The following is a 14,688-nucleotide window of genomic DNA, read 5'->3' as shown; positions in this document are numbered from 1 at the left end:
AGAAACATACTCTTCCTTCATTACGTGTGTGTTCAGTGACGAGGACACTCATCAATTAACACAACAGGAGCTTGGTGATGGGCACACCATCAAGAGGACAAATGTTGTAGGTATTTTCTAGAGTTTGCTACAGTTAACATAATTTTGAAGAACTGTTTGGCAATGGACACACCCATAAACACAAAGTACTGAAGTATTACATACTAAACAGAACATCTAAGGAAGTCGGAATTGCATTTCTGTACATTGAAACTCTGTCCTTTCACTCTTCATGCAGAATGTAACATGTCCTCCATTTTTCTCTGATGAGTCCTGGTGAACCACTGATTCCTTGGAAAAAATGGAAATCTGTGTTCACCCATTATGCAAGGGTGTGTGGTACTTCCTTGAGCACAGAGCATAAAATATCCCTATTGATGCATTTTTGGGGTTCTAAGGGCCAGGAGGTATTTGAAAATGTACCAGAACTCTCACCCGATTACGCTAATGATTTAAATGACTACGAAATATACATAAAGAAATTAGATTTACACTATCTACCCAAAGTATCTACAGTCTTAGAGAGCTATCAATTCAGCAAAAGGTTACAAAAATCTGGAGAGTCAGAAAAAAAAAATACATGAGGGTGTTGCGAAAGTTAGCTTCAACATACAGATTTGGGGGAAATAAGGAAGAAAGACTGAGAGATCACTTCCTGCTAGGGTGTAATGTAGAGAAAGCAAAAGAATCATTTTGGCAAAAAGATAATCCCTTACTCAGTGAGGTTGTTACTATTGCAAAAACCTGTGAACATAGCTTGGCATGTGTTGACACGACAAAAAGGGAAGAACGAGCAACAAATAGAGTACTATACAATCTGTTAATCAATGCAAAAAACAAATGAACAGGTTACAAGCCAGAAATTCAAAAAAGATGGGAAAGAACTGAAGAAAAATCAGGGACGTTGCTTCAGATGAGGATAATTTGGTCATTTTGCAAATGACAAAGATTGTGTGGGATGGAAGCCACTTGTTTGAATTGTGGCAGAAAGGGACATGTGACCAGGTGTTGCAGGCGTTCCAGCCTAAAGAAAAAGAAAATTCATGAATCATGTGACAGGAAGATGATTCTTTGTGCAAAGAAATAATTTTACATGTCAAGGACGGCAACAATGGTCCTGTAGAAACTGTTTAATATGAAGGTGAGTCTGCCTCTATGTTGTTTGATTCTGGAGCAAAGATAACACTGATTCCCAGAGAGATGTTTGAGAAAAATCTTAAGGGCAAAGTCAAATTATTCAAGCCAAACATATGTCCAAAGGGTTATGGTAGGGGATGTGTTAGGTTATTTCAATGGATTAATACAGTTCAAGGACAGATTAATGGTAGGGAAAATGTGTATTTTCATGGTGACTCTTTCATTAGTTGGTTCCACCAGAGGGATTTGATGGCATTTCTTGACCCCAATGAGAATCCTTCAGTTAAACTCAAACACATAGAACAAGTGGAGACAGTAAACAATGGTAGGCCACAGTACGAACAGGAATTTCCTAAAGTGTTTCGAGGAAAACTAGGCTGTATGAAGGATTACATACACAAAAATCAAAGTAAAGAAGGCAGCAACATCAGTGGTGAACAAAGTGAGGAGTGTACCTATGATTGTTAAAGGTCAAATGAAAGCTGAGTTGGAGAAATTGATAGAGAATGGTATAATTGCGGAGGTGGAGGCCACGGAATGGGTTAATCCGGTAGTTATGGCAAAAGAACCAATGGCGAGGTCCAGCTCTGTGTGGACTTGGCAGAGCTGAATAAATGTGATAGTTGACCATCATTCTTTGCCGAATATAAAAGAGATGCTGACTATGCTGAAGGGGGCAAGTTGTTTCTCATCTATTGACTTAACATCGGCGTACCATCAAGTGAGGTTACACAAAGATTTACAAGAGTTGACAGGGTTTGTCACCCCTTTTGGTACCTATAAGTTTATTTGTATGCCATTTGCCTAATTTCAGCTGCAGCTGTGTTTCAACATGCAATAGAAAGTACTGAAAGGAGTACATGGTATCAAGGTGTATGGAGTAAACGAAGATGAGTATAATGAACGGGTGCGTGAAGTACTTCAGGGACGCGCTAACCATTCCTAGAGGGGCTATATATCCCGGACTTCTTTGTGGCCCCAGGAGGCTGCCATTTTCTTCAGCACCTACTCCCATTTGACCAGACAAGCCAGTGTTATAAAGCGTGAAGGGGCACTCTGCAGCGCAGGACGCAGTAACCAATTCTAGAGGGACTACATATCCCAGACTGCTTTGTGGCCCCAGGAGGCGCCCATTTTCTTCAGCCACTGCTCCCACTTGACCAGACCAATAAGCGCAATAAAGCGCAAGGTGGCTGCCTGCAGCATGGGACGCAAGTGGGGCGCGTCCGGGCCAAGGGTGGGCCCGTCCACACCCGTCGGAGCCCGAAGGAGGCTGGGCCACCCCCCTAACATCTACTATTTATCAGACTTTGCCAGAGTGACTGTCTTGTCACAGTCTTTGGGGAAGGCTCTATTGACTTACTTTATCTTTAAGGTTTCACCTTCTGGTGAAAGCAGTTGTGATGGGTAAAAGGAAAGTGATCGAGGGCGGGCTGGGGTGGCACACAGCAAAAAACACAAACAGCAAAAGCATGCAGCAAGTAACTGTGTAATGGATAGGATAGACAATCTTCTAGTTGATTGTGAGGACACCTTGACTTCTACTCTTGATAGAGCTTCTAAAGGCATTTGGAGTAAGTGTTCCCCAGTAAGGACAAGGGACGGCCACAGGAAAATCCCAGATATGTTAAAAAGTTGTGGGTCACGGGTTCTAGCACCCACAGGGCAGGAAGTAGTCAGAAAAGCTAATATTCACATTCCATCAGCACCAGCGAATGAGCGATTACCTGCTGGTAGCGATCACCTTCATTGCACCAATCGCTTCTGCCCCCTAAACGATATATCACATGATGATCCTGACCTAAGTGTATTGATGGGTGGGACAGCAAACACAGGAGCAATAAACATAAGCCCAGACCTGCCTAATGTTCAGTAGATCTCTTGCATAAATGTTTTAAAGAACGAGGTGCCTGAGCTCAAATCCATGGTTAATTCTTTAATTACAATGGTCAAACAGTTAACATCTGTAGATGTGTCAGCAGGGACCGCAATGGTAGTTCCACACCTAATCCCCCAGGTCTCTCAACACTGCCGACCAAATTGCCCTTGAACATCAGTAACAAGACCTGCAACTGTGCTTCTTCCCCTGCTGCTGCCAGTCTGGTGCCCTGTGCTGGCTATCCATCAGCAAGCGGTGGGATTGAGAACTTCTGTCAGGCTCCCACACGCAGCAGCCTAAACACGGGCAACAAACCAAGACTTTACCACCAATTTGCCAGACCAATGAAAGATAATGTTCCAAATCGCGCTGGTCAGTCTGATGCTAATCAATCCAATTCCAACAACACTGCCCTAATGGCCAACGTCCCTAAATTACACCTGCCAACCAAAAGGGAAGGGTGGGAATCTGTTAGAAACAAGGCGATCCATTGGATCCACCACATTAGGGGCTGCTATTCCATAATACGTGAGAACTTAATCGACGCAGTTAGAAGGCCAGATCTGACACGATTGAGCTGAAACATAGGGACAGGAGCTTGGTTGATAATTTGGCCGCCTTAGAAGCAAGGACAAGCGCACCAGAGTACTCCTGCATTCAGTTTAAGTATCCCAGGTTCCCCCAGTGCCAGGGGCCCAGGTTCACCAATCATCCAGCATGCAACTCTTCTACCCTAGATGAGAACGACTGACTCTGAGTACCATCTGCAATCCTTGCTGATTTACCATCTCTTTCAAACGTTATAACTATCCCTGGCTTGACTGCTTCTTCTACCACTGACCTTAAAAACACCCTCCCTCTCCTTATGGACAGGCCCCACCTACCTACTCAGGACCATTTGGTCAATTGTGAAAACTCTGTTCCTGAGGGGAAGACAAGGGGTAGCATTCTGGAACGTGGCAGGCTTACTGTCCAAGGTGGTAATAGTAGATTGGTGTGATTTTGTTAATAGATTAACTGTAGTCTGTGTACAAGAAACATGGGCAGTAAACTCAATCCATTTAAATGGTTTTAGACCCTATCATACCCCGGAGGAACCATTCAACTCAGGGAGAGCAAAGGGGGGAATCTGTACCTTGAGGGCATCTAGTATATCTTTGCTGCCACCGCAACCCTACCACCAGATCGGTGTTGTCGAAACTTCAGCTACATTCGCGCTGGCATTAATCAACTTTTATAATAACATCCCGGAACCTGAGGTAAAAACAGCCTTGACTCTACTAAAAAGGGATGTCGAAGCCCTCAGGAATAGGAAATTCCAGGATTTGGTATTCCTATTGTGGGGGAAGACTTTAATACTGAAGTTTGTACTAGGGGCTCGGAGAAGATTTGTGGTCTAAGTGAAAGGGTACTCATGCTTTACACACTCCATGCTGGGAGGGCAACTGAATGAACTTATATTTAGTACTAACCTTACATTATGTAACGAGATCTGGTGCCCTCCAATTCCATTTAAAATACATTAAATGGCCGAGGAAAAAACTCAGTGATAGATATTGGTCACAAATAGACACTGTTTTGCTTTTAACTAATTACCAAGCTGAACTACTCATACACTGAAAAAAAAATCTCTGGAATGCACTTCTTAGTCCAAAGAAGGACATTAGCATGTTGAAGGCACACGTTTAAAAATAGTCACAAAAATGAGATGAAAACATACCAAAATTATTCTCGCCTGCAATGCAGGGCCTGTCAGGTGCTTCATCTTTCTCATGCCAGCAAGTCGATGACCCCGTTCGACTAAGAGAAAGAGATCTCCGCCCTCACGGGAAATCTATTTCAGGCATCCGACGTCTGAATCCTGACTGAGGCCACGTCATCTCTCACTGTCACACGGGGTCTTTTTATATCTTAAAAAAACAAAAGAGCTTTCTGGAAAACCCCCTCCTTTTGCGATTCAATCATGCTGGCTAGTTTAGGTATGCTTTGAAAATAACACGTTGGGGTTTGCCCACAATCCCAAGATGTCAGGTCAAAACAAGGCTGTTCCCTTCCGTCTGAGAACATCCTTATCAACCAAAGCCCTTGGTGAGAAAAAGCACAAAAACAAGACGGGCAGCCTTTAACATGGCATGTCTAATGCTACGATAAAGTCAATAGGCAGAATTCATCTAAGGCTAAACTGAATAGCCTGTACCTGGTGAACACTGATATGACGGTGGGCAGCTAAGCCAAGTGCAAAGTGGTGCAACACGATGTCAGTGGTCATAACACATTTCACTACAGACACACCGCAAGGGTTGGAAATTTGATCACCCACACAATTGAATGCAGCGATCACTATCCTCTGAGTAAAGATCTGGATGTGGCATCAATGGATGTTTTTATCCCAAGCACCACTCCCCAACTATTGCACGGTGGGTGTTCTGGACATTAACAGGCTTAATGGGTATACCCTGCGCTGGTCATAGATTGAGCCCCAAAAATGTTTTAAAAAGTTGATTTGTGGATGTACGCAGGCTTTTGAAAGTTGTCTAGATCTGGGTTTTGACCCCGAGGATATCACTGAAAATTTTCAAAAGATTACCGGGGATATCAAGGAGGGAGGGACATGTGATTACAGGTAGGGACAGTAGCAACAACAGGATGAGAGGGTGGTTTGATGAACCTTGTACCAAAGCCCAAGGTATGCTGAAACTAGCCCTGCACAAACGACCACGCTGTCTAAATGAAGTCAATGCTACCAGAAAAAACTATAAGTACATTTTAATGCAGAGGAAAACAGTATCAAAGAAGGAATTATGGGGTAAATTGCATGAAGCGAGAGTTAGTAAGGACCCTGCAGCTTTTTGGTGGGTAATTAATTCGCCCTATTTTCAGTCTGACACCAGACCACGCCTTGAAATGGCTTTTAGCGAGGGAGACTGGATTACCCACTTCTCAACCATTTATTCTAATCCTACTGACAGGTTAAGGCTGACAGTAGACAACGACTCTTTTTCTCCCGTCATTTTCCCAATCAAACTTGCATTTACCTTGGATGAGATCATTACTGCCCTAAACGTAAGTAAATCCAGCAAAGTGCAAGGTCCAAATTTCATCCCTGTAGAAAAAGGGAGGCAGACACAGCTCCACCTGTTATCATCCTATCTCTCTCCTAGATTTGGTGCTGAAAGTGGCAGGTCGTGTTATTTTGAACAGACTACAAGAATGGGCCCAAGAGAAGAACGTCTTATCGGACTTACAGTATGGGTTCTGGGAGGGTGTAGGAACCGTGGAACAGGGTCTGAACCTAAGCATGCTGATCGAGAAATACTCCACTATCAAACAAGAGCGATTGTACTTGGTCTAAGTTGATTTAACTGCTGCTTTCGACTGCGTAATCCTTAGTAAATTGTGGGCAATCATGGGGAACATGGGGGTGGACCAACCAATCACACAATTTCACAGGGAAACATATCATGGGTGCAGCGCCAGAGTACGATATGGTCTAATGGGCAATGTACCCAGCCTTTTAGCATAGAGATGGGTGTAAGGCAGGGTTGTGTTTTGGCACCCTTCCTCTTCTCCTTATACATTAATAGTCTGGGTAAGGTATTAGCTGCTAAATGTGACAACCTGCCCCAGATAGGGTCCCGGACTGTTTCCATCCGATTTTATGCTGATGATGCTGCTCTTATGGTGCGAACTCCCCTTGCACTGCAACAGTTACTAACATGCTTTGTATCCTATATGGAGGAACTGGGGCTATTAGTTAATAAAAGCAATACATTTGCTATGATGTGTGGGAAAGTGGTACCGAAAACCCCCAGCCTTATGATAAACAACACCAGAATAGATTACTTTACATCCTTTTCCTATCTGGGGATCATGTTTGAGGTAAAAGGGACATGGCGGATGACAAGTAGAACCAGAGGGCTACACTTTCAGGAATCTGTTGCAGCCTTGCGCAACTTTGCGTGCAAGGTTGTAAAGAACCCACCAGGGAGATATTAACAGTGTACAAGGCCAATTGTATGTCAACACCTATGTATGGGGCAGGCCTTCGGGGGCACGTAAATCATGATTCACTGTAGCTGATAGAGAATGCCTTCCTGAAGTACCTTCTCTTTCTCCCACAGAGTAGTCCATAATATGTATGCCACTCTGAACTAGGGGTCCTGCTCATTTCAAACCTAGTTAAAATTCAACCGAATCTGCTTTGGCATAAGCTATGGACTTCTGAGTATACCAAGCTGAACCAGGAGATTATAAGGAATTGTCTTAGGTCCTCTTATGTTTGGGATACGTAAAAAACTTTGTGTGATTTGGCACACCCAGATTATTGTTATAAACCAGAAATACTACAAGCTGTTACAAGAAAAAACCTGTAAAAAGACTGTATGTCACATTTAGAAGAAATAAGGGGGTTATTACAACTTTGGAGGAGCTGTTAATCCGTCCCAAAAGTGACGGTAAAGTGACGGATATACCACCAGCTGTATTACGAGCCCATTATATCCTATGGAACTCGTAATACGGCTGGTGGTATATCCGTCACTTTACCGTCACTTTTGGGACGGATTAACACCTCCTCCAAAGTTGTAATAACCCCCTAAGTCTATCTGCTGAACTGCTTAAACCAAATGTCCTTAAAAACCAGTTGATCTTAACCTTGCTTGGCAGGAGGTGAGCAATGAACAGCACAGATTTAGGCTAGATTTTTTTTCACCACTTGGTGAGTTTTCAAACCACAAATGACTGGTCGAGGCCTAAGGCTAAATGCCCGTGCGACATGGCCACTGAGCAAAGTACTTTCCATACAATTTTATTTTGTACATTGTACTATTCGCCAAGAAAGACATTTCTGCTGCCATTACTGAGATCCATGGACTTGACACAATGTCGAACAGCTTATGTGTTTTTACAGTCTTTGCCAACCATATACATTTGCAACATCATGTTTAAATTTTTATGGGCCATTTTTAGATACAGGAAATGAATGCATTTTATCAATGACTGAGAGGCTGATTCTATATCTATAGCAGTATGAGACCTGTTGGGTGATCCTAAATAAGTTATTTTTGTGCTTTTATAATTTTATTTTGAACAGAACATATCCTCACAGCTTTCACTCCTCTTTTCTTTCATCTTTCTGACATTTAACTACATAATATTGTATTTTCCTGTCTCGTATGGTCCTATCATCATGTATTCCACCAGAGTCTTAAATTCTTTTTTATTTCTTTTAATGTTTAATTTATGTTTAATGTATTGCTTTTGTTTTATATATGTATGCTTTTATGACATCTGTCGAATAAAGCTTATTTGAACTGAATTGACTGAAAGAGAGTAGCCTGATGTTAAAAGCAGAAATATGTCAGTTCAATTTAAACAACATTGATTACTTAGGGCATAAAATAACGTCATAAGGTATTGAACCTAAAAAAGAGTTGGCAGATACCATTGACAATTTATTTAGTCCAACATCCAAGGAGGAGGTTGTAACCGGACGTCTCCCGACGCCGGTTCGCAGGAAGATACGGCAACTGCGGAGGGATACCCCCGGGGCACCCGAGAAGCTCTGGGAGTCACGACGTCGGACGCCGTTTGCGTCGGAAAGAAAATTGAAAAGAAAGACGGACCCAGGGACGAAGAGACGGAGAGAGAGAGAGACGCTCGGGGAGTGCGAAGTAAAGAGGACGAACGGCGAACCCTACGGACCGGTAACAAGGGTTCCCCAGCCGAGGAGGAGCGACTCCAGAAAGGAGAAAAACTCAGGGAACCTCCCGCCCCTGCCCCATAGAAGTCGGGAGATCGTCAGAAAGCCGTCCGCGTCCCTGGAGGGGCGTGGCCACCACAGGTACGATCGTACCGTAAATGGGAGTTTGACTCAGGGTGGTTACTTAGATTAAGGGGGATTAAAGGGAAAGGGGGGAGGTCCTGTAAGGAAGGGGAGACGGTATAAAGGAAAACGTTAGAACCCTCTAACCTCACGAAAACCCAACAAGTAGAAATAACTACTCCAAAAGGAAGGGAGATTTCGACGAAAACACAGGGTAGAAACACAAACCAAAAGTAATCCCTCACCTACCTGCACTCCTACCTATCCTCCCACCGCCCTACTAACCCAAATAATTATAGATATTTACATATTCCCCACTTACCTGTTTCTTTTCCTTCTTTATTTTGGGAGAACCTGGGCCGCTGATATAGGGGAAGACCAAACTCTTCTCAAAGTTGGACCAGACCACACCCGGAGCATCACCCGAGCCCTTAAAGAAAAGAGAAAAGGGATTTTATTATTATTTCTTTGATGGACTAAAACAACCCTGACCTTGTGAGAAGATGATAACTCCATCTTAAAAACGAACAGAAATAAATTAGTTAACCCCTTAAGTCCGCGTCTGTCGCCTTCTTCCAATATCTCGTCAACCAGGGATAAAGAACCCGTCACAGTGGTGTCAGAAGTGGGATATTGGACCAGGCGACAGGTAATCCAAGACCATGGAGGATAAACCCACGATATCCGATATGATGCAGCAGTTAGCCGTGGGACAAAGGCACCTGCAAATAGTGTGGGAAGAGCAACAGAAGGAGGCTAAAGTGGAAAGGGAGGCCCTAGAAAGCGCTCTTAAAAGTCAGGCCACTATCATGGCCAACAATCAATTGGTTCATGAGACTGCCATCAAAAATCTCACGGATACAATTGCAGCCACCCGGGTGATTCCGAATCTGCCCAGTTCGGTCCTACAGCGGTATCAGGAAGGCGAAGATCCAGATGCCTTTTTCACCAATTTTGAGCGAGTTGCCACTTCCGCTACCTGGCCCCCAGAGCGATGGGGCTAATATATCGCTCCATTATTAACAGGAACCCTCCAAGCGGCTTATCAAGCGGTAAACCCAGGCGGAACAACTCCCTATCAGGACATTAAAAAGAGCATCCTGGAACGGGTGGGTTTTGATTCAGAACATTACCGAGTCCGGTTTAGAAAAGCCAAGTGGGGACCCTCTGAGAATCCCCGGGCCCTATACTTCCGGATTAAAGATTTGGGTCTCAAATGGTTAGGCCCCATTGGGACTAATAGGGAAGATATCATTGAGATCGTCCTCCTAGAACAATATCTAGACGCCCTACCTCCCAACACGCGTAACTGGATCAAACAACACCCAAACCCAGATACTAACACCACCATCGAGTTAGCCTGTGCTTTTCACCGCTCCCTCGAGTTCAAGGTCCCCCCCCTTCGGTCAACACCTAGCCCCATTCGACAAAGCCCCGGATCATCTTCATCAGTGGGGCGAAGAAACACCGAGGACACGGGAAAAACGCGAGGACTTGAAAGACCGTATATACAACAGCCACAGTGTTTTAGCTGTGGAGAATGGGGACATATCGCCCGGGTTTGCCCCCTAAAAACAGAAAAACCAGAACCAATGGAAATAGGAGTTACTAGGGGGAGAGTCTTTTATACCGGGGGAAAAGAAACCCCATATAAGAAGAGACTTGTTATCAATGGGAGAACCACAGTGGCCCTCATCGACTCAGGGTGCAGTCAGTCCGTAATCCGGGCTGATTTACTCGATAACCCTACCTTTACTTCAGGACTTACTGTATACATCTGTTGTATTCATGGGGAAACAAGAGAGTATTCCCTGATCTGGACAACCTTATCATGGGAAGGAAAAGAAACCCCCATAAGGATGGGGGTAGTGGAACGACTAGTTGAAGAAGCTATTATAGGAACGGACTTTACCGAATTCTCGGAGCTCCTGGATAGTACGAGACATTCTGAAGATATGAATACCTGGTGGAAAAATGCTCCCTTCTCTAACACACCTATACCTCCTCCGACAGTCCGATATAAACCCTCCCGAAATGAAAAAAGAGAAACCAGAAAAGCTTACGCACAAGAAAACTTGAGTCCCGAGAGGGTAATTACACAGGTCCTTACCCTTACTACCCTTCCCCCCTTCCGGAGCTGTCAAAGAGAAGATCCAAGTTTGGTTCATGCCTGGAAAAGTGCACGACCCCGGACCCTCCAAGATAAGGGTCCATCGTTCACCATAGTTAAAAATTTGTTATATCGAGTCACTAGCAATGATAGAGAAGAAAAGAAGCAGTTGATAGTCCCCGAACCTTATAGACAACAAGTCCTACACGTAGCCCACAGCCAGCCAGGGGGTGGCCACTATGGAAGGGAAAAAACGGAAGAGTATCTGTTGAGGAAGTTCTATTGGCCGGGTGTCTTTTCACAGATTAGGAAATTCTGTCAGCAGTGTCCTAAATGCCAAATGATTGATCCTGGTTCAAGGAGAAGAGCCCCTTTACAACCTCTTCCCATCATAGATATTCCTTTTTCAAGAATAGGAATGGACATGGTTGGTCCTCTCCTACCCTCTTCCAGAGGCTACCGGTATATATTAGTGTTAGTGGATTACGCCACAAGATACCCCGAGGCCATCCCACTCACTAGTATTAACACCAAGAGTGTTGCCCATGCCATGATAGGGTTCTTCTCCCGAATCGGCTTTCCCCAAGAAATCTTAACAGACCAAGGTACCCAATTCATGTCCAACTTGATGACACAAATATGTCAACTTCTGGGGATCAAACAATTGCGGAAGTCAGTTTATCATCCACAGACAGATGGCTTGGTGGAACGATATAACCGTACTCTGAAAAATCTTCTAAAGAAATCTATTTCCGAGACAGGTAAAGACTGGGATAGGAAACTCCCCTTAGTATTATACGCTATCAGGACCCATGAACAAGTTTCTACGGGCCATAGTCCGTTTGAATTGTTGTTCGGACGACAGCCCAGGACCTTATTAGACATGGCAGCGGAGTTATGGGAGGAGGAGGATGGGGAAAAGACCATTCTGAAATATACCCAGGAATTAAAAACCCACCTACACACAGTGTGGGAAAATGTAAGGGAACACATGGAGAAGGCTCAAGATAAACAGAAAAGGAATTATGATAGGAATACCCAATTAAGGTCCTTTTCAGTAGGAGATAAGGTGTTAGTGCTTCTCCCCAGTTCAGACAACAAACTGTTAGCAAAGTGGCAGGGACCATATAATGTGACAGGAATAGTAACACCAGTGACCTATAAGATTCAGCTCACCGATAGTCCCAATAGGTCACAGATCTTTCACGTTAATTTGCTAAAAAAATGGGAAGAACCTCTGACCGGCCAGAACCGAGGATGTCTAGTTAACACCGTTAAGGAATTGGAGATAGGGTGGTGCCCCACTGATTGCCCTAGCGGAAGCGAGGTACCTATCATAAATACAAACATCTCGATTAAACAGAGTAAGCAGTTAAACAACCTCTTCAATGATCATATCCAGGTGTTCTCCTTGATGCCCGGTAGAACCAAGTTGGTCCATCATCAAATCATAACCCCACCTGGCAAGATAGTACGGTTACGGCCTTATCGTATCCCTGAAGCTAGGAAGGTTCTGGTAGAAAGTGAAATAGAGAAAATGTTAGACCTAGACATTATAGAACCTTCCCAAAGACCCTGGTGCTCGCCTGTGGTATTGGTGCCCAAACCAGATGGGTCTATACGTTTTTGTATTGACTTTAGACGAGTCAATTCTATATCTCAGTTTGACACGTATCCCCTTCCAAGGGTAGACAAACTCTTAGAAAAATTGGGAAAAGCTAAGTACATGTCTACCCTCGACTTGACCAAAGGGTACTGGCAGATCCCGTTGGCCCCAGAAGATAAAGAAAAAACGGCTTTCTCCACTCCCTCAGGACTATATCATTTTAATGTTCTCCCTTTCGGGTTGCATGGGGCACCCGCCACCTTCCACCGTCTCATTGACACCATTCTACAACCTCATACCAGATACGCTGCCGCGTATCTGGACGATATCGTTATTTTTAGTGAGACTTGGGAAGACCATTTAACGCATATAGACAAAATCTTTACTGCATTACGAAGGGCGGGACTGACAGCCAACCCCTCCAAGAGCCGACTGGCCTTTAATGATATCTCTTACCTGGGCTATCACATCGGAAAAGGTATACTTAGACCCCAAATGAATAAAATTGAAGCCATCCTACGCATCAATGCTCCCACAACGAAAAAGGAGGTCCGTTCCTTTTTAGGCCTAGTGGGGTACTATCGAAGGTTTATACCACATTATTCCACCTTGGCCGCCCCCCTGACCGACCTTCTGAGGAAAGGACAACCCAAAAATATTACGAAACTAAACCCGGCTCAACACCATAGTTACCGTACCTTACAAAGATGCCTCACTACTCAACCGATTTTAAAATGCCCTGAGTTTGATACCCCCTTCCATCTTCAAACTGATGCCTCTGACGTAGGATTGGGAGCCGTGCTTTTCCAGAAAGATGAAAACGAAATAAGCCATCCCGTGGTCTTTATTAGTCGTAAACTGTTTCCCAGGGAACAGAAATATCCCATTATAGAGCGGGAATGTCTTGCCATTAAGTGGGCAATCGAAAGCCTCCAATATTACCTTTTGGGAAGATCTTTCCTATTATATACAGATCACGCTCCCCTTACCTGGCTCTCGAGATATAAAGATACCAACAATCGTATTCTGAGGTGGTTTATAGAGCTTCAACCTTTTTCCTTCAAGGTTTGCCACCTCCCTGGTGACCTTATGGGTCAGGCTGACTATTTATCCCGGTTTCCGGGTCCTGTGGGGCTCGACCAGCCCCATTCGAGTGAGGGGACGTGTAACCGGACGTCTCCCGATGCCGGTTCGCAGGAAGATACGGCAACTGCGGAGGGATACCCCCGGGGCACCCGAGAAGCTCTGGGCGTCACGACGTCGGACGCCGTTTGCGTCAGAAAGAAAATTTAAAAGAAAGACGGACCCAGGGACGAAGAGACGGAGAGAGAGAGAGAGACGCTCGGGGAGCGCGAAGTAAAGAGGACGAACGGCCAACCCTACGGACCGGTAACGAGGGTTCCCCAGCCGAGGAGGAGCGACTCCAGAGAGGAGAAAAACTCAGGGAACCTCCTGCCCCTGCCCCACAGAAGTCGGGAGATCGTCAGAAAGCCGGCCGCGTCCCTGGAGGGGCGTGGCCACCACAGGTACGATCGTACCGTAAATGGGAGTTTGACTCAGGGTGGTTACTTAGATTAAGGGGGATTAAAGGGAAAGGGGGGAGGTCCTGTAAGGAAGGGGAGACGGTATAAAGGAAAACGTTAGAACCCTCTAACCTCACGAAAACCCAACAAGTAGAAATAACTACTCCAAAAGGAAGGGAGATTTCGACGAAAACACAGGGTAGAAACACAAACCAAAAGTAATCCCTCACCTACCTGCACTCCTACCTATCCTCCCACCACCCTACTAACCCAAATAATTATCGATATTTACATATTCCCCACTTACCTGTTTCTTTTCCTTCTTTATTTTGGGAGAACCTGGGCCGCTGATATAGGGGAAGACCAAACTCTTCTCAAAGTTGGACCAGACCACACCCGGAGCATCACCCGAGCCCTGAAAGAAAAGAGAAAAGGGATTTTATTATTATTTCTTTGATGGACTAAAACAACCCTGACCTTGTGAGAAGATGATAACTCCATATTAAAAACGAACAGAAATAAATTAGTTAACCCCTTAAGTCCGCGTCTGTCACCTTCTTCCAATATCTC

General features: G+C 44.6%; 1 protein-coding gene across 1 annotated transcript in view; it reads right to left on the bottom strand.

Annotated features, from left to right (window-relative positions):
* Positions 1-14,688, bottom strand: part of IL27RA (interleukin 27 receptor subunit alpha) — a 182,028-nt gene that overhangs the window by 119,979 nt on the left and 47,361 nt on the right. Inside the window, exons 4-5 of the mRNA XM_069233137.1 lie at positions 14,426-14,533; positions 9,202-9,309 (exon numbers count right to left, since the gene is read on the bottom strand). Of these exons, the coding sequence (XP_069089238.1) occupies positions 9,202-9,309; positions 14,426-14,533 (216 nt within the window). The remainder of the gene's footprint in view (positions 1-9,201; positions 9,310-14,425; positions 14,534-14,688) is intronic.

This window comes from Pleurodeles waltl, chromosome 4_2, assembly GCF_031143425.1.
Source record: "Pleurodeles waltl isolate 20211129_DDA chromosome 4_2, aPleWal1.hap1.20221129, whole genome shotgun sequence".
NCBI lineage: Eukaryota > Metazoa > Chordata > Amphibia > Caudata > Salamandridae > Pleurodeles > Pleurodeles waltl.
The sequence above is the reverse complement of the archived record's forward strand: the minus strand, read 5'-3'. Positions and strand labels throughout refer to the sequence as shown.